At 44.6% G+C, this 20,888-nt stretch overlaps 1 protein-coding gene across 1 annotated transcript; it reads left to right on the top strand.

Moving 5' to 3' along the window:
- Positions 1-2,666: 2,666 nt before the first annotated feature.
- On the top strand, positions 2,667-19,711 carry klhl14 (kelch-like family member 14; the record flags this gene model as incomplete). The annotated part of the gene is made up of 8 exons (XM_080480455.1): positions 2,667-3,544; positions 7,771-7,892; positions 17,040-17,129; positions 17,532-17,610; positions 17,684-17,874; positions 17,955-18,113; positions 18,396-18,553; positions 19,571-19,711. The coding sequence occupies 8 exons, from the start codon at positions 2,667-2,669 to the stop codon at positions 19,709-19,711; spliced, it is 1,818 nt and encodes a 605-aa protein (XP_080336581.1).
- Between the last annotated feature and the right edge of the window lie 1,177 nt (positions 19,712-20,888).

The raw sequence follows: 20,888 nt of genomic DNA, 5'->3' as shown, positions 1-20,888 counted from the left end.
CATCAGGCCCGGGGGCCAAACCCGGCCGGGGAGAGGCTCCAATCCAGCCACACCAACAAACTGCAAACAATTACTGTCGGGGGGGGGGGTTGTGAAAACTCCCAGAATGCAACAGGAGAGGGTTTCTGGACAGTTTAATGAAAATTGGCTTGATGTTGAGGTTGGAGTCATTTTCACTACAAATTGTTTGGTTTTATAAAAAAAACACACATTTTTCATCACGTTGACTCTGTGAGGAGAAACAAGGAGCAACTTTAAAGTTGCGGCTCTAGTTTACCTGCATTTGAGATGGAATTGGACTGAATGTGGCTCCTGGACTGAAACGTGTTAAAAGTTGGCTTTTTGTTTCGACTGTGGTGAAGTGGTAGGTGTGCTCACTGCATAGTGAGACGGTTACAGGTTTGAGTCTGAGCCTTTCTACCTGTTTGATTAATTAGAAATGTTCATATATATATATATATATATATATATATATATACACTGAACTGCAGTTATTCTATTTGAGGTTTGAGGTTAATTTCCCTGGAATGTTTCACGCGGGTGAAGCTGTGGACTCAGTTGGACGTTCTGACGTTCAGTTTCAGCCCCGGAGCCGAAACAAACGTCGTATTTCCAAAGTGAAATCTTTATCTCCGTTTTCAGGAACAAATTCTGACATGATTAGTTAGAAACGTATCACATGTGTTTTGTTTTATTCACCAAAATGTTTCTGTTCTTCATTCATTTTCATGTTTGTATGTTTCATGACCGCAGTAGTGTGACACCTAGTGGAGAAATGAGGAACTGCAGTTGTTTATATTGGAGCACTGAAGTTATTAGTATTTTTTTCCCCGGTGGAACACGGTTGGGACCTTCTGACGTCCGGTTTTGGCCCCGGGGCCACGTGTTTGACCTCCCTGCTGTCCAGCGGGAGGAACCAGAAGTGGATCGGGTTTCTGTCTTTATGTTTCCAGGCCTGGCAACAAAGACCTGATGGAAACACCGGGTTGCTTTGTGCTTAGCGTTGTTATAAGGTGACAAGACGTGTGTGTGTGTGTGTGTGTGTGTGTGTGTGTGTGTGTGTGTGTGTGTGTGAGAGAGAGTGGAATGAATTTTTTAATCTGCTTTAATTGCACATGATAAGCATTGTGTGCAGATTGTGGTGCATGCTGTTTGTGTGGTTGCAGATGCAGAAGTTGTGCATCCACAGCTCCTTCTTTTCTGAAGGACTCCCAGCAGCAGCAGCAGAATGAGATGAGGGGTTATTTTGGCGATGGAGATTAAGGCAGGGGCTTTTTGTCATTTGTGCGAGACAAGCCATTCATCCATCCAGTTCACAGCCAAAAAAAGGCTGGTCCCAGAAATTAGCAGTTTCAGCTCAGCAGCAAAGTCGTCGGGCTGTGAAGGCAGAGAGAAATTGACTAATTAGCAATGCGCACTAAAACTTGACGGTTCTCTCTATAACAGCGAGGGAAAGACTCGCTTTTTCTCCCCCTTTCTCTTTTCTTTCTTCCATAGATGTTTGAAATCGCAGTCATTTACGCTCGACAGTTTTTACAATAGCCTTGAGCCATAATTTTGCGAGTCTCTCCAGCATCCATACCCCTGCATGGTCTCTCTCCACCGGCCATGCACGACCGTTTCTCTCCCCAACCGTGGATTTCCTATTACTCTCGTTACGACTCACTGAGCCCCAGGCCCAAGGATAATGATGTGTTGTTTCTTGGTAGCATAATTTGTCACACGTATATTTCTTCTTCTTCTTCTCTTGCAGAAAGCACAGCTCCCTCTCACACACTCACACACACTTCTTGTTAATTCAGAAGAACAAATGATCAACGTCAACAAAATAAGCTGAAATAGTGACTTTATGAATTGGAATCAATGGTGATTGGGAGACAGCCTCGCAGCCAAAAGGAGATTTTCTGAGGAAAAAACAGGGAGAACAAAGAGGGATTATTTGGAAGCTGAAGCGTACTTTGAGGTGGGTTTTTTTTTTTTCTGGCGTGTGTGAAGAGCTGAAGTCAGGTAAGTTTTTTTCCTCGTCGTGTAGTTGTGACAGGCGCTTTTCTGGAGGAGCTTTCGGCACCGCGCGCCGCGCACCGCGCACAATCCACAAACCGCCTCCACAAACTGCACGATGCTCGTCGCCTTCAACTTTACCGACAGCTGCGTTTCTCCGGATGTTTTCCGCGGAACTCCGGCGGGTTCCAGCCCGCTGCCGGCGGCTCGCAGAGCGGACTAATTGCTTTTGTGCGCGCCGTGTGGAGGCGGCGCGGCACGGAGCGGCGCGGTGCGGCGCAGCGCGGCGGCTCGGCAGCAGGGATCGTCCCCGGAGCGCGGCGTGCTCTCCGGACACCGCCGCGGCTCCTCTCCGCTCCTCTCCGCTCCTCCCGGCTCCCTCTCCGCCGCCGCAGCAGCGTCCCCGCGGCGCCCTTCAGACCTCCGCCTCCATGCCGCTCCGCTCCGGCTCTCTGCGTCCGCCGTCGGAGCGCAAACTTGCCGCGGACGGTTCCTCCCGATCCGTCCAATAACTTACTTAAAAAACAAGAAACAAAACCAAAAACAAAAAGCCGAGCGGTCTTTGTGTTGTGTCAACTGAGTGATTGCAGCCCTGCGTGTGTTGTGCCAATAAATGACCGTGAGGTAAACGGCTTGCATGGTTTATTTGTTGCCTAGGTGGCGTCATGTCCAGATCGGGCGATAGAACATCCACCTTTGACCCAACACACAGCGACACCCTGCTGCACGGCCTCAACCTCTTATGGAGGAAACAGCTGTTCTGCGATGTGACTCTCACTGCCCAGGGGCAGCAGTTCCACTGCCACAAGGCTGTGCTGGCGTCCTGCTCGCAGTACTTCAGATCCCTCTTCTCCTCCCATAATGTCATCAGCAGCGAGGGGAGCCAGGGCGACCAGGCCAGCAGCGGGACGCCCTCGTCCTCCCCGGATGACAAGCTGGTGACCCCCAGCACCAGGCCCATCAACAACCTGGTCCTCCAGGGCTGCTCCTCCATCGGACTGCGACTCGTGCTGGAGTACCTGTACACTGCCAACGTCACGCTGTCGCTGGACACGGTGGAGGAGGTGCTGTCGGTCAGCAAGATCCTCAACGTGCCCCAGATCACCAAGCTCAGCGTGCAGTTCCTCAACGACCAGATCTCCGTGCAGAACTACAAGCAGATCTGCAAGATCGCCGCCCTGCACGGGCTGGACGAGACCAAGAAGCTGGCCAACAAGTACCTGGTGGAGGACGTGCTGCTGCTGAACTTTGAGGAGATGTGCGCCATGCTGGACGCTCTGCCACCGCCGGTGGAGTCGGAGCTGGCTCTCTTCCAGATGTCGGTGCTCTGGCTGGAGCACGACCGGGAGACTCGCATGCACTATGCCCCGGACCTCATGAAGAGGCTGCGCTTCGCCCTCATACCGGCGCCCGAGCTGGTGGAGCGGGTGCAGTCGGTCGACTTCATGAGGAGCGACCCCGTGTGCCAGAAGCTGCTGCTGGACGCCATGAACTACCACCTGATGCCGTTCAGGCAGCACTGCAGACAGACCACGGCCAGCAGGTGAGCTGGAGACACACAGACACACCGCGGCACAACGCGCCGCGACACAACGCGCCGCGACACAACGCGCCGCAACACAACGCGCCGCAACACAACGCGCTGCGACACAACGTGCTACCACACAACGCGTTGACAAACAACGCGCTGCTAGACTTTATGCTGCCACACAACATGCTGCCACACAACGTCCTGTAACACAACGTCCTGTGACACAACGCGCTGTGACACAACGCGCTACCACACAACGCGCTACCACACAACGCGTTGACAAACAACGCGCTGCTAGACTTTACGCTGTAGCACAACGTGCTGCCACACACTTGGCGATGGTTCGCCGTCTCCCGGACGAAAGATAACAATGGCGAGAGAAGTCTTTAGTTTTGGTTCTGAATCGGCGGTCCTTCGTCGCACCGTGAGCCGGGTTCAAAGATGGCCGTTGTCATGACAACCCGCGATAAAATTCTGCTGGTGTGACCTGCGTTAACTGACTAGCCAATTGAAATGCAGTGTGTAATGACGACCCGATCAGCACAACGTAAACAGCTGCTTTATAGTAAGTTTGTAAACAAAGACGGGGAGTTTTCCTGGTCGGACGGCGCACCCTGCTGACCTTTTATTCAGCTCGTTTTCATAAACTTCCTGTCGTACCCAAAGTTATCAGACTCGTGTTGTACAGCGTAGCGAGTTCCCCGCTTCCCCCCTCGTTGAAATCACCGCCGCGCCGCTACCTTATGCTTTAGCGGTGGAGAAACAAGCCTTCATCTCCTCACACATCTGCGTAACGGCGCTCTAATCGCCGGAGACGAGATGTAGCAATCCAGACGAAGGTCGTGCAACCGATTTCAGGCAACTTGGCGTGATTACGATCCGAGCTGCCGCAATTAAGAGCGTTGGCAGGATCAGACGGTGTCTGCAGAACGGGCAAGGAACCGGAGTGTTCCTCATATTGGGGCAGTGGAAGTCCTCCACTGTCGGGCGACGCTCCGCAGGTTCAGGTTAGTGTCTCGAGCACTGGAACGGGCCGGGCTGCGAGGTGTCGCCTCCCCGCCTGACCCGGGGAGCACTTTGAGCTTTTTGATGAAAATCTCTCTGCCTGATGGCAGAACCTGGTGTCGAGGCTGTAAAACATCTCTTCCCACATACGGAGCCAAACGAGCAGCGAATCAGGAATCCTCATAATTAGTTTCACATGCCACCGTTTCTCTGCTCTCAATTAATCACCATTATCTATGTCCAGGGGCTCATTTGCATACGAATAACCCCACAAACACTTCGGAGTGCGCGCCGGTATCGGGGAGAATATATGGCGGCGGCGGCGGCGGCAGCTCAGTCGAGCAGAACCGAGTCCGGAGTGACGAAGAGGAGGAGGAGGAGGAGGAGGAGGAGGAGGAGGACAGTGTACAATAAAGTGCGCAGCGTCTCGGGTTGATTTCTATATACAAACAGCAGGAAGTGTCTCACGATTGGCTGCGGGGCGCCATGTGACTCAGGGCGGCCAATGAAATGGAGGCGTGGTGGAGGCAGGTGGAGGCAGGTGGAGGCAGGTGGAGGCCAGCGTGGCGCCCTGCAGCACCAGCCTGGATCCTCAGCGGGTTGAAAAGAAAACCAGAGAGTAGAGTCAGACGTGTTTGCGTCGTCTTTATTTAACTCGCCGACGGTTTCATCCATACGACGTGAGCCGCAGGTTGGAGGTGAAGACTCACAGGAAGGAGTAATCAGGATACATGTTTCCACATTATTCATCAGGACATGGGATTTTTTCACAGAAACATTTACAGAGCGGTGGGGGACGTTCTGGCGTCGGGGCGAAGCCTTTTCCTTTTTTATTTTTAGCATCGGAGTGAAATCCTGATTTAAAAAAAACTATAAATGATAAATTATTTGATTAAAACAGACATTTTACATAAACTTCATCACAAAACCATGATAACGTTTTTGAGTACGCTGCAAATGCTCATGCGCTCCGCGGCCATGGTAACGAGTCGTTCTGCACATGCTCAGTAGAGACCATCAGAATAACATTTCCTCCATTGTGTCATGACTCCCAGTCAATATTCTCCTGGGACTTCTATTTTGACAGTCACCGTAATAACAATCCAACTTAGTAGTTTTATTTTGACAGTCACCTTAATAACAATTCAACTTGGTACTTTTATTTTGACAGTCACCGTAATAACAATCCAACTTAGTAGTTTTATTTTGACAGTCACCTTAATAACAATCCAACTTAGTAGTTTTATTTTGACAGTCACCTTAATAACAATTCAACTTGGTACTTTTATTTTGACAGTCACCGTAATAACAATCCAACTTAGTAGTTTTATTTTGACAGTCACCTTAATAACAATCCAACTTAGTAGTTTTATTTTGACAGTCACCTTAATAACAATTCAACTTGGTACTTTTATTTTGACAGCCTCCTTAATAACATTCCAACTTGGTGGCCTGTCCACTAAAATGTTCTCCCAGTGTTAATGTTCATATTGCATTATTACCAACAGCACCCACTAGTGGCCTAACATGCCAACTACATTTTCAGCATTTCTCGAACTTTCAGAATGTCGTCGTGTAAACGTGCAAAAAAACGATGCATCTCTAACTTTTAATTAGAGATATATGATATAAGACTGAGACCCGTTTACACAACATCGTCTCAGTCTTATATCATATATCTTTAATTAAAAGTTTATTAGAAGAAGAGTTGTTTATTTTTATTGGATCAAAAAAGGTGTTAACATTTTATTTTGATGGGAAGAAAAGCATCATTAGTCCAATCAAGTATTGAAGTGAGTTGACAGTTGAAATTCCCCGAATTCTCGACACATTTTCTTGATTAGCGTTTTAAAAAGGGACCTCACGTTTTCTTTGTGGGACAGTTTTATTTCTTCTACGTGAGAATTAAAAATGTTTCTGTGTTAAACTTTCTACACCGACACTTTGAATGAAAGTCAAATAATCTGAATTCTACCACACAGATCGTCTATCAAAGTACCGGATAATGTTTTATCTTTAATCAACAGTGACACGAGCAGATTGTCTCACTTTCATTCTTTTTTTAAATAATAACTGTTAACGTGACGACGTGTGTGGCTTCAGACTGAGGATCGGTCAATAACATTTTAAAAACACGTTGAGTTCACAGCTTTCGTCGTTCACTATCCACAGTTTGAGTTTTGCCTTGAGTTGACGTCTATTTTCTTTTTTTTAAAAACTTGTGTTTGCTTAAATAAGATGAAGGAGAGAAACATGGAGATGAGAATAGTCCCACAACTTCCTTTACATGTATAATAAAATCCGTTATTTAATTGTGTTAGTCAAACACTAAATGAGGATTTTCCTTCAAAAAGTTAAACCATGTCGGGGAAAAGGCGGCGATTGTTTATCCTGACGCCCTCCGACGCCCCCGAGCGGCGTTCCACCGAACAATCGGAATGTTTAGACTCGTTTGTAGCTTCTGATGTGGGGCAACAAACAGAAGTCACCAGTTAACACGGAAACCATTCCATCTGTAACACCGACTCTCAGTTCTGCATCACGTTTTAAACCAGGTCGTTTCTGATGAAAAAAAAACAAACCACAGAATCGCTCTGACGTTATCTTCGTTCTTCCAGTCGTCTCTCCTCCGAACTCCTCTGAGCTCCGTTCACCTTCAATCAAACACAAGGGAGAGAAAGTGGGCGTGTCCCGCGGGTTAGCTGAAGCGACGGAAGCTAACAGCAAATAAATAGAAAACAATAACTGCCTCAGTTTCTCTAGAATCCGGTCCTCTGATCGTTTTATTGCTCAGACGTAATTCAAGGTACGACGCGTATGATCTGTGCAATACCACATCTGGACACTGGGTGGCAGCAGCGAGTCACCGGTTTAATTTCTGCCTCCTACTGATGTCAGAATCTTCTTCTTGGGCTAAACGAAGGGAGAGTGACTTACTGCACCATCTGCTGGTTCAAAGTGGCATTACAGGCCTGCTGCAGCTAGCTGTTAGCTTGTTAGCTTGTTAGCGTCTGCGAGTCTCTTAAGGTTGTTTTTTTTTAACTGGACATAAAAAACTGAGCACATTGAAGGGTGATGTTTTTTTATTTCTTATGGAGGCTTACCACCTGTTTTACTGTGTTTCTCTCTCTGTCTCACACACACACACACACACACACACACACACACACACACACACACACACACACACACACACACACACACACACACACACACACACACACACACTGCAGAATCCGCTCCAATAAGAGGATGCTGTTACTGGTGGGTGGTTTGCCTCCTGGACCCGATCGTCTCCCCAGTAATTTGGTCCAGTACTACGACGACGAGAAAAAGACATGGAAGATCCTCACCAGTGAGTAGCTCAGCCTCTGATCTCTCCTCCTTCTCTCTCTCTTTTTTTATTTTTCCCTCCTTCCCGAGGCGTCTTGTGTTGGTGGCTTTTATGATGAGGAATAGTTGTTCCTATGGATGACTTTAACACAGGTTAATTTCCAGGGAAAATGAGGGAAGGAGTTCCCTAAATCCTTCAGGTAATAATGTATCACTATCACTTTTAATATAAGTTTGGAATCAGAGCGTGACTTCACAGCGGCGTGCCGCTTCATGCCCGGGTTCCCGTGTTTCTGCTGAAATCTGCCGGCAGGATGCATGATGAGATTTACCAGAGCCTAATGATCTATTGTGGCCGTCATGGAAGCGTAATGAACGACACGTGTCCTCGGCAGCTTTATTATTCACTCGCATTGATCCGGGCAGCAGATTGAATTACTCCACGTGTGCTAAGGCGTGCTAAAGGATTAGCACCCGGTGACCTGCCGCCGTGTTGGGTTGAAATGAGGTTTGATTCATAGGAGGAGTGAAATGATTAAAAGCATCAACAAACAAAAGGGAAAAAAATTAAATGTGCATTTAAAAAACAGAACATATCAAATTATTGGGAACTGGATTATTATTCCATGACTTAAGTTCTTCACACTGTTTCTCACATTCAGCCATTGGAGGCGGCTCTCAGTCCATCCATCAGGATTCAGTGTCTGGCTCAAGGACAAGTTCACATGGGGAATCGAACCAGCAACCTTCTGATTGAGAGACTGAATTCATGAAGTCATTACAAATCTGACCATAAGGATTCATCGCAGGAATATAAAACTGACCAAAGCACATTTATTGATAGAGCAAGATTCAAGACACAAGACCGAGTCACAGAGCTTTACTAAGAAATAAAAGAATTACCATAAAGCTTTACTAAGAAATAAAAGAATTAGTATAAAGCTTTACTAAGAAATAAAAGAATTAGTATAAAGCTTTACTAAGAAATAAAAGAATTACCATAAAGCTTTACTAAGAAATAAAAGAATTACCATAAAGCTTTACTAAGAAATAAAAGAATTAGTATAAAGCTTTACTAAGAAATAAAAGAATTACTATAAAGCTTTACTAAGAAATAAAAGAATTACTATCAAGCTTTACTAAGAAATAAAAGAATTACTATAAAGCTTTACTAAGAAATGAAAGAATTAGTATAAAGCTTTACTCAGAAATAAAGGAATTACTATAAAGCTTTACGAAGAAATAAAAGAATTAGTATAAAGCTTTACTAAGAAATAAAAGAACTAGTATAAAGCTTTACTAAGAAATAAAAGAACTAGTATAAAGCTTTACTAAGAAATAAAAGAATTAGTATAAAGCTTTACTAAGAAATAAAAGAATTAGTATAAAGCTTTACTAAGAAATAAAAGAGTTAGATTAAAGCTTGACTAAGAAATAAAAGAACTAGTATAAAGCTTTACTAAGAAATAAAAGAGTTAGATTAAAGCTTGACTAAGAAATAAAAGAACTAGTATAAAGCTTTACTAAGAAATAAAAGAATTAGTATAAAGCTTTACTAAGAAATAAAAGAATTAGTATAAAGCTTTACTAAGAAATAAAAGAATTAGATTAAAGCTTTCCATCATACCTTCACAAACATCGAACTCGCTCAACAGATCCAACCTAGAAATGATAAATTTCTACATGAGCAGAGGCGTCGCTTCACTGAATCACTTCAAAATTTAATCTGCGTTTAATTTCAAGGAGCAATTTTCAGCCGAATCACAGTTCCAGATGTGAGTTAAAGGGATTAAAAACTGCGTGAACAGGTGAGAGCTTTATTAAGAAGAAGGTAGTAAAATAAGTAAAGTCGATTATTTATTTGTTGAAACCAGTTAAATAATTAAACGGGTGTTATTCAGGGAATCTGGACTCGTCGGTATCAAACTGCAGTAAATGGCTGAAGTTCTCTGGTTCTCTGAAAGGAGTCGGTTCGTCAGGATCGACTCCTTTCAAAGAGTCGTTTAAAAGACTGGCTCCTCCTTCCATCTAACTAGTCTGCAGGTCATGAATTGAATCCAGAAGGTGATCTCTGGGAGGAACAGAGGAACGAACACGGAGGAAATCTGAGTTTGAATTATTCAGCGTCGTCGTGTGGACGAGGTTCTAACATCTGATCTGGATTCAGTGTAAAGATTCGACATCTTGGGCTCCGACAGTCACGTCAGTGTTTTGGATTTAACTCCATGTGAGTCAGACGTCCTTCATTTACTTTATTCATGCAACAAAATACACAAAACTTGCGCGTGAAACAGAATTTAGAGAAAAAACTACGAGAGTTTTTTTTAACTAAACAGAAAAAATTCTAATGTTCCGATGAGAACAATGTTAATATTGAATATTATTATTATATTTTAAAAAACAGACTGAATCGGGCTTTGTTTACGCCTCAGTGTGTCGAGTGAAAACGCACCGTTTGTTTTTACCTTTTCAGAAAAACATTTGTGTTTACACAGAAACATTTTGAAAACAATGTCCGTTTCCATGGAAACGGCAGAAACTCTGAAAACAAATGTATTTAGCAGGCGAGATTATAAGTTGGCGTTAGTTTTAGTACACACACACACACACACACACACACACACACACACACACACACACACACACACACAGCAGAGAACAATGAGCACGGATATTCTAGTGGACAGACCACCCAGTTGGATTGTTATTATGGTGACTGTCAAAATAAAACCACCCAGTTGGATTGTTATTATTGTGACTGTCAAAATAAAACCACCCAGTTGGATTGTTATTATTGTGACTGTCAAAATAAAACCACCCAGTTGGATTGTTATTATTGTGACTGTCAAAATAAAACCACCCAGTTGGATTATTATTATGGTAACTGTCAAAATAAAACCACCAAGTTGGATTGTTATTATGGTGACTGTCAAAATAAAACCACCAAGTTGAATTGTTATTATGGTGACTGTCAAAATAAAACCACCCAGTTGGATTGTTATTATGGTGACTGTCAAAATAAAACCACCAAATTGGATTGTTAATACGGTTACTGTCAAAATAAAACTACCGAGTCGGATTGTTACTACGGTTACTGTCAAAATAAAACTACCGAGTTGGATTGTTATTACGGTGACTGTCAAACTAAAACTACCGAGTTGGATTGTTATAATGGTGACTGTCAAAATAAAACCTCCAAATGTTATTTTTTATTACGGTGCCTGTGAAAATAAAACCACCCAGTTGGATTGTTATTATGATGACTGTCAAAATAAAACCACCCAGTTGGATAGTTATTATGATGACTGTCAAAATAAAACCACCCAGTACGATTGTTATGTAGACTGTCAAAATAAAACCACCCAGTTGGATTGTTATTATGGTGACTGTCAAAATAAAACCACCCAGTTGGATAGTTATTATGATGACTGTCAAATAAAACCACCCAGTACGATTGTTATGTGGACTGTCAAAATAAAACCACCCAGTTGGATAGTTATTATGATGACTGTCAAAATAAAACCACCCAGTACGATTGTTATGTGGACTGTCAAAATAAAACCACCCAGTTGGATTGTTATTATGGTGACTGTCAAAATAAAACCACCAAATTGGATTGTTAATACGGTTACTGTCAAAATAAAACCACCAAATTGGATTGTTAATACGGTTACTGTCAAAATAAAACTACCGAGTCGGATTGTTACTACGGTTACTGTCAAAATAAAACTACCGAGTTGGATTGTTATTACGGTGACTGTCAAAATAAAACTACCGAGTTGGATTGTTATAATGGTGACTGTCAAAATAAAACCACCAAATGTTATTGTTATTACGGTGACTGTGAAAATAAAACTACCGAGTTGGATTGTTACTACGGTGACTGATTGACTCTACTGAGCATGTGCAGAACGACTAGTTCCCACCAACGTAGAGCGCATGGTCAGAAGAAGTTTTCCAAAGAACTTGCCTTTTCCCTTCTTCCTCCAGCTGGAGCGTTTTCCAACTGGAGTTCCACCAAAACTCCCAAAACTCCAGAGTCATTTTCCGTTCTCACTTGAGCACGTTGTCGTGTGAACGGAGCCTCCGAGTCCTCGGAGGCTGAAACAGATCAGAATGAAGCGACAAGCTTCTCACAGGAAACGGCGACGTGGTTCTTCCTGTTATAGAGCCGCATCAACAGAACACATTCTGACCGACTTCAGTTAAATTCTGTACCATCTTTTTTTCTCGTTTCTATCATTACGTAGAGTCGGCATTTTAATTTTTTTTAAATAGTTTTGCATCATATTTAGAGTTGGTACCATAAAGAGGTGAAACTATACAACACTCACATTTATTACTGTGTTTCTGGAAGCTGCTTCAGATTTTATGTGCAAATTTAATATTAGTGTTTGAATAATTTACATTTTGTATTATTACATAATCTGGTTCTGATTACATTTTGATATTTGAGATTAAAAGCTTGTTATTTCAAATTGTAGGTGGCGCAGCACATCTTAAGCGTTATATATATTTTTATTACATTATGCAAAAAGTACCATCTGAAGATAATGCAGTGCAAACATTTGACGTCAACATTATTGTGACTAAATTATTATTATATTTTTCAGTTTCATGGTTAAACTGAAATGAAAATGACTTTTATGAAGATTTTGCGGCACAATAAAATATGTTAGGGATGAAACAGTTTGTATTCTTGTTACTTCAGTTAAAACCATTTAGAAGTAATTTATTTAAAAATGAAATGTATAATTTAGAATAACATTTTAGTGTATATGCTGTACAGTCCAAACATTTCACATCTCACAAGATTATTGTGACAGTATTTTACTTTGAAATCAAACCTCTTATTAAAAGTTACCGTTGCTTTTGTGGCTCTTTTGAGAAAAATGTAATTTATCTTTGTAGTTTATATCGATTTTAGTTTTTTATATCATCCGATTAAAAGAGTCCGACTTGTTGTTTTGGTCTTAATGATGTGGCCGACTGCAGTGCTTTAACTTTGTGACCTTCAGCAACAATGAAAAAGTATTTATTTGCCTCTGAAAGCAGCTCTGACTCTTTTAAACTGTGGCAGCTGAGCGAACTGATGCTGATTTAAACGGACTGTAACGATCAGACGTAAAGAGAATAGAGGAGCTGCAGCCTTCGCCACCGCGCCGGTTCTTCACATCGATTTCATGACTTCTTACTGGGAGCCAGTCGTCATAATTTGGCGGGAACGTGTTGCGGTGTTCCTGCTGCTCTTCTCATCTGCTGTGACCTTTTAAGGCTCAGCCTGATGCCGGCGCCGCTCTGCAAAGGTCGAGAGCCTCGTCGCTCCTTTACATCATGGTATCGAGCTTCCCGCGAGCTCGGCAGCCTCCTTTCATTCATACACATTATCCAGAGGAGACTTCCTGTCAGCGCGGATTCGCTCCTCATACTGACACTCTGGGACTCGATGAGAGTCACTCTTGTATTTTTATTTTTATTTTTTTCCAAACAGCTCAGTAAAGTGAACTAAGCAGCTCACGCGTTAACGTCTTACACGGTGTCCGGAGGAGAAGGGCGAGTTTTAGGATTGGATTTTAAACGAGATTAGGAAGCTTCCTGTGTGATGTGCAGTGGGATGTTGTCCCATCGTCCAGAGGGGGAGACTCTGATCTCCAGCTTGGATTAAGGCCCCGTTTCCACGGCAACGTTTCACGTGACGACACCTGATCAGTTTCCACTGCAGCAGCAGACACACTGATACAGTTAGTACGCCGGGCCACCGGGGGGCGCTGTTGCTTGTTTTAGTAATGAAACAAGACGTGTTTCGTTGTCTTTCTGGGAGTCTGTTTACATGAAAATGGTGCTTGGAGTCACTTGAAAACACAACTTTTCAAAAACGCTCCGTCTCCGTGGAAACAGTGGAAAATGCAGCTTTTCTGAAAATAGTAACCAGTAGTTCTGCACGTGCTCAGTAGAGACACTCAGAACAAAGTTTCCTCCTTGGTGTCGTGACTCCTAGTCCTCCTGGGACTTGGTACTTTAATTTTGACATCCACCATAATAACAATCCAACTTGATATTTTATTTTGACAGTCACCATAATAATAATCCAACTTGGTAGTTTATTTTGACAGCCACCATAATAACAATCCCATTTGGTAGTTTTATTTTGACAGTCACCATAATAACAATCCCACTTGGTAGTTTTATTTTGACAGCCACCATAATAACAATCCCACCTGGTAGTTTTATTTTGACAGTCACCATAATAATGATCCAACTTGGTAGTTTTATTTTTGACAGTCACCATAATAACAATCCCACTCGGTAGTTTTATTTTGACAGTCACCATAATAACAATCCCACTTGGTAGTTTTATTTTGACAGTCACCATAATAATAATCCAACTTGGTAGTTTTATTTTGACAGTCACCACAATAACAATCCCACTCGGTAGTTTTATTTTGACAGTCACCATAATAACAATCCCACTTGGTAGTTTTATTTTGACAGTCACCATAATAATAATCCAACTTGGTAGTTTTATTTTGACAGTCACCACAATAACAATCCCACTCGGTAGTTTTAGTTTGACAGTCACCATAATAATAATCCAACTTGGTAGTTTTATTTTGACAGCCACCATAATAACAATCCCATTTGGTAGTTTTATTTTGACAGTCACCATAATAATAATCCAACTTGGTAGTTTTATTTTGACAGTCACCATAATAATAATCCCACTTGGTAGTTTTATTTTGACAAAAAAGCAAAACCGATGCATTTTGACTTGAAGCATATGAGTAGGGCCTGAACCCTGCGTAGTTTTACTGTTTCCTCACGATGTCGGTAATGAAATGATCGTAATCACGTTTCACGTTTCGCTCACCTCAGTGCTGTTAGCACGCTTACATGATGCTAATGCTAACTAGCGCGAACAAAAAGGTGCAGTTTGGTGACGATGATCAACGTCCACATATCAATATGACCAATCACTGGTACCCGGGAGAATTGTGTGCTTTGCACTGATTGGTTGAGAGAGAAAAGGGGCGGAGCCTGAGAATCAGAGGCTAACTTCAGTAAACGGTCCGTCCTCAAGCGCCAGGTGTTTTTATTTTATTTTACGTCCTGAAACCCTCCACAGCAGCATCTGAGGTGGTTGTCTCCACGTTGAGCCCCCCGCCCTCCCCGCCCCCGCCCCCCTGGGGTGTCAGATCAGGTTCATTAGTGTGTGTGTGATGAGGGGCTTCAGGCCCGCAGCCCTCTGCTGCTGCTCTTCCTGTCGCCTCCTCATTAGAGTCACACTCATGGGTACAAACTGCAACAAGCAAAAGGTCAACAGGGATTTCCATCAGTCCAAACTAAAAAGTTAACACTCAAATGGTCCGTGTCCGAGTGGAAGGACAAAACTGCAAAATCATCCCCTCAACACATCGGTGGCCATCTGATGGAGCCTCCTCACAATGGATGTGGGCTAGAAGATTATTAACATTCAATCATAACTTTTCAATGAGGCGCAGCCGGAGAGGGACGGCCTCTGATTAAGACATTCATCAACACAGTTTGGGGAGAATCCGATCCGTCTCATCCCAGTGGAAAGTTTGCCATCTAGTGTACCCAGAGCGGCGTGAGGAGGAGCAGACAAAGGCCGGCTCCTCCTCCTCCTCCTCCTCTTCCTCCTCCCCCTCCTCCTCCTCCTCCTCGGTGGAGGAGGCTCAGAACAAAGGAGGGATGCACATGTGACGCTGGTGGAGGCAGCAGTGGTGCATTAGCTGTGGAGGCGCTGGAGCGAGTCCCCATGCAGCAGACTCTGCCTCCCTCTAGTGATGCTCAGAGCTCAGTGACAAGGACCAGACTCCATCTCAGGGACGAGCAGCGCCACCTGCCTGCCTGTCTCTTTTAAATGATTGTTTTTACATCTATCTATCTATCTATCTATCTATCTATCTATCTATCTATCTATCTATCTATCTATCTATCTATCTATCTATCTATCTATCTATCTATCTATCTATCTATCTATCTATCTAATCCGTCTCCATAGTGAGAGAGAGGCTCTATATTCTGTCCATATCTAAATCAAATATCTATATCTAAGCTCTATATTTGAGTATAGAACGTGAGCAGTAATCAATCAGGTTTAATTCTCTACATGATATATTTCTATTCTTTTTAACTGAAACATGAAATTGTTAAGTTTAGTTTTGTGTTTTATTTTTATTCACCCCCTCTCCTTAATCCTTTCCTCACTTTTCAAAAGTATTCAACTATCTGTTGTGTTTTTTACACACACACACACACACACACACACACACACACACACACACACACACACACACACACACACACACACACACACACACACTGACCCCGTTGAGATGTAGAGAAATGGAGGACTGGTCTGAGGCGACAGTCATAATGAACACGACGGTGTTCACTCAATAAATCTCAGGCGCACTGCTTTTTGAGCACAAACCAGTGAAATGTTAAAACCCACCTGTCTGTCTCCATCAGTCATTTCCACTGTCAACCCCCCCCCCCCCCCCCACCCCCACCCGAACCCCCCCACCGCCTGATGGATCACAGTTGCTGCAAAATTAGACAGCCTTGAATCTCATTTTTTTCCAATCGGCCTCTCGCTGCCGTCTCACTCAGCTGGCTGACATGTGCAGGTCCTCTGGGGGGGGTGGGGGGTCTTATATAGCAACTAATGCTACATACACTAAACAGGCTTTATCTGAGACGAGGGGATTAGGCCGCCTGCCTCCGCTGCTCCTCAAAGACGAGCGCCACGTCGCTGCCAACTCTTTACATTATCATGCAGTCAGCAGTATATTGGACACGGCTCGGCGCCCTCCGTGGGAAGTCACTTGTACTCGCAGTGAAAACCCGCTCGCACGCTGCTGGAGAGAAGATTACTGTACAGGAAGTGACACGGTGCGGCGGGGTTCGAACACCACCTGGTGCAGTGGTTCGCTCTGTCACAGGGTTAATCCCAGGGTTAATCCCATGTTCTCGCTCTGTGGGGAGTCTGCATGTTCTCCCTGTGGGTGGGGAAGGGGGTGGGGGTGGGGGGTGACACATACCTCCTCTGTGTGTAATGTCTGACCTGTGTGTGTGTGTGTGTGTGTGTGTGTGTGTGTGTGTGTGTGTGTGTGTGTGTGTGTGTGTGTGTGTGTGTGTCCTGCAGTAATGCCTTACAACAGTGCACATCACTGTGTGGTGGAGGTGGAGAACTTCCTGCTGCTGATGGGTGGAGAAGACCAGTGGAACCCCAACGGTAAACACACACACACACACACACACACACACACACACACACACACACACACACACACACACACACACACACACAATTCAAATTATACTCACCAATATACTTAAGTGCATTTTGTATAACACGTCAAATGGCTGGATGAATGGATGAATAGAAGATGGTTAAATGATTGGATGATGGTTGGATGAATGAACGGATGGATGATGGTTGGATGAATGAATGGATGGATGATGGTTGGATGAATGAACGGATGGATGATGGTTGGATGAATGAACGGATGGATGATGGTTGGATGAATGAATGGATGGATGGATGGATGATGGTTGGATGAATGAATGGATGGATGGATGGATGATGGTTGGATGAGTGGGTGATGGAGTTTGATGTCTGCTTTGTCCTCTGCAGGGAAACACAGCACCAACTTTGTGAGCCGCTACGACCCTCGATTCAACAGCTGGATCCAGCTGCCGCCGATGCAGGAGAGGTGAGGCACCGTTCCCGCTGCGCCCGGTTCGATTCCGCTGTGCAGTGTAATGCCGTGCCGTGTCCCTCCGCAGGAGAGCCAGTTTCTTCGCCTGCCGCCTGGAGAAGCACCTGTACGTGATCGGCGGCCGGAACGAGTCGGGCTACCTGTCCAGCGTGGAGTCCTACAACCTGGAGACCAACGAGTGGAACTACGTGTCGTCTCTGCCGCAGCCGCTCGCCGCGCACGCCGGCGCCGTGCACAACGGGAAGATCTACATATCAGGTACGGCCGGGACCCCGGTCCGAAACCCCGAGACGCAGCGGGAACATGAGAACCACCCTCACCTCGCTGTGTCCCTGCAGGAGGCGTCCATAACGGAGAGTACGTGTCCTGGCTCTACTGCTACGACCCCGTCATGGACGTCTGGGCGCGCAAACAGGATATGAACACGAAGCGCGCCATCCACGCTCTGGCGGGCATGAACGACCGACTGTACGCCATCGGAGGAAACCATCTGAAAGGTGAGACAGGAGGTTGTTACTAACCTTAGAGAACTTCCTGCCGCAGTGACCTCCGTGACCTCCGTGACCTCCGTGACCTCCGTGACCCTGAGCGACCTTCACATGCCGGCAAAAACCTGGAGGCCAAACAAAGAGGGACGACGGCGGAGAGCTCAGATCCATTACAATTACTTCATCTAAAAACACACTGAGTTACAGTTACTACTACAGTTACTTCATCTCAAACACAGTAATCCAGTAATCCTGTGAGAGTACTCTGATTACCTGGTCCCTGCCTCCCAGGTTTCTCCCACCTGGACGTGATGCTGGTTGAATGCTACGACCCAAAAGCCGACCAGTGGAACATCCTGCAGACTCCCATCCTGGAGGGCCGCAGCGGGCCGGGCTGCGCCGTGCTGGACGACAGCATCTTCCTGGTGGGAGGCTACAGCTGGAGCATGGTACTCAACACAGTACTGCACACTGTGAATAGACACTGAATACACACTGAACACACGCTGAACACAGTGTTATACATACTGAACACAGTGTTATACACACTGAACACAGTGTTATACATACGGAATACAGTGTTATACATACTGAACACAGTGTTATACACACTGAACACAGTGTTATACATACTGAACACAGTGTTATACACACTGAACACAGTATTATACACATGGAACACAGTGTTATACATACTGAACACAGTGTTATACATACTGAACACAGTGTTATACATACTGAACAGTGTTATACACACAGAACACAGTGTTATACATACTGAACACAGTGTTATACATACGGAACACAGTGTTATACATACTGAACACAGTGTTGTACATACTGAACACAGTGTTGTACACACTGAACACAGTGTTATACACACTGAACACAGTGTTATACATACTGAACACAGTGTTATACATACGGAACACAGTGTTATACACACTGAACACAGTGTTATACACACTGAACACAGTGTTATACACACGGAACACAGTGTTATACATACTGAACACAGTGTTATACACACTGAACACAGTGTTATACACACTGAACACAGTGTTATACATACGGAACACAGTGTTATACATACTGAACACGCATGAAGCGAAGTGACTGAACACGTAGCATTAGCATCTTTAGCTAGCATGCTAACAGTGAAACAGAAAATGAAAAGTGTTTGTTAAGGTGTGAAATGAACTTCAGGTCAGCTTGTGTTGCATCTCACCTGTTTACACCTGTTGTACGTCTGGTTTTATATTTATGGTTCAACTTACCTTCATACGCAGGAGTTTCCTCCTGCTGTCGTTATGTTTGTGGTCGTAGGGAGCCTACAAGTCGTCCACCATCTTTAAATCCATCAGGAGTTTGATCTTGTTGTTCTTTGTGGTCGTAGGGAGCCTACAAGTCGTCCACCATCTTTAAATCCATCAGGAGTTTGATCTTGTTGTTCTTTGTGGTCGTAGGGAGCCTACAAGTCGTCCACCATCTGCTACAGCCCGGAGAAAGGCACATGGACAGAGCTGGAGGGGGAGGTGGCCGAGCCGCTGGCCGGCCCCGCCTGCTCCACCGTCGTACTGCCCACCTGCCTCCCCTTCAACAAATGACAACTAACCCCTGCGGCGGGCGGTGAGGGTAGGGCGGCCCGCGGGCCGCTCGGCGACTGGGAGGAGGACCGAGCATGAGAAGAAAAAAAGAAAAGACCCTCCGGCCGGATGCCGGAGGAGTGTATGAATTATTTTTTTACAGGTCTGACCAGAGCACTTTGGTTATTCTCTACTGACGGACGGAGGGAAGACCCCGACGGCGGCGTAAGTGATGTGTTTAAAGTGTGGGCGGCGACCGTCCGTCCCACCTGTGATTTAAAGGGACAGTACGTGTTTTTTGGCTTCTCTTCTATAGCACGCATAGTGTGGCGCTGAACTCTAGCTTTCACATCCATGGTATCTCGTGTTCCGTAGCAGCATCAGTCCGGCTGGCTCACTTTACCCGTGGTGGTCCCAGTGTATAAATATTCTTCATCACTTGTGTTCTTCCTCATTGTTCTCTCGCTGGGTTTTTGGTCCGTTTCCGTAACGATGCAGCAGGTTTTTAATTTGTCTTTCTCTGAAAACTTTTTGTACCGGCTGTCAGCAGTTAGGCTCTCCTGTTGTGTTCAACTGCAGTAAACTTCACTCTGGAGTCTTTAGACGTTCTGAGTTATGTTCTGTAGTTCGTGTGGTTTAATCCGACGGAGGCTCTCGATGTGGAGGGTGGTCGATGAAATGTTTCTACACAGATTTTAATATTTGCTGATTCTTTTGATTGAAGATCTGTGTTGATCGATGCTTTTTTATTTTTTTTAAATGCTGGCAGGAAGTGCTAACATCCAGGTTATAGAGCATCTTCCACCAAACTTCAGAACAATTTAATGAGCGAGTCCGTCATTAAGCTGACCAACATATGGCGTTTTTCCACAAGTGCAGACTCAGCCCAACTCGACTCGGTATTGTTTGTTTTTCATTGAAATAAAGTTCCACTGCAGCGTGGGCGGAGTCATCAGAGCTTTTCTCCGTCATGCACAAGTAATCCCCCCGATAGAATCTGTATCTCCTACTGCAGAGTGAACATCCACTGGATATCAGCGCAAATAATAAATTAAATAGTATATATTTTTATATACAGTATTTATTAATAATATTACAAAATGTGGATTGTTTACAATCGTGCTTCACTGTTCGGTGTTTCAGTTTCACTGGTGCCCCTGTTAACTGGTGACTTTTGCCAGCAGCTGATGTTAAAATA

The sequence above is a fragment of the Lipophrys pholis genome, assembly GCF_963383615.2.
Source record: "Lipophrys pholis genome assembly, chromosome: 1".
In the NCBI taxonomy this organism is placed as follows: domain Eukaryota; kingdom Metazoa; phylum Chordata; class Actinopteri; order Blenniiformes; family Blenniidae; genus Lipophrys; species Lipophrys pholis.
This window is presented reverse-complemented; position numbering and strand designations above follow the sequence as displayed.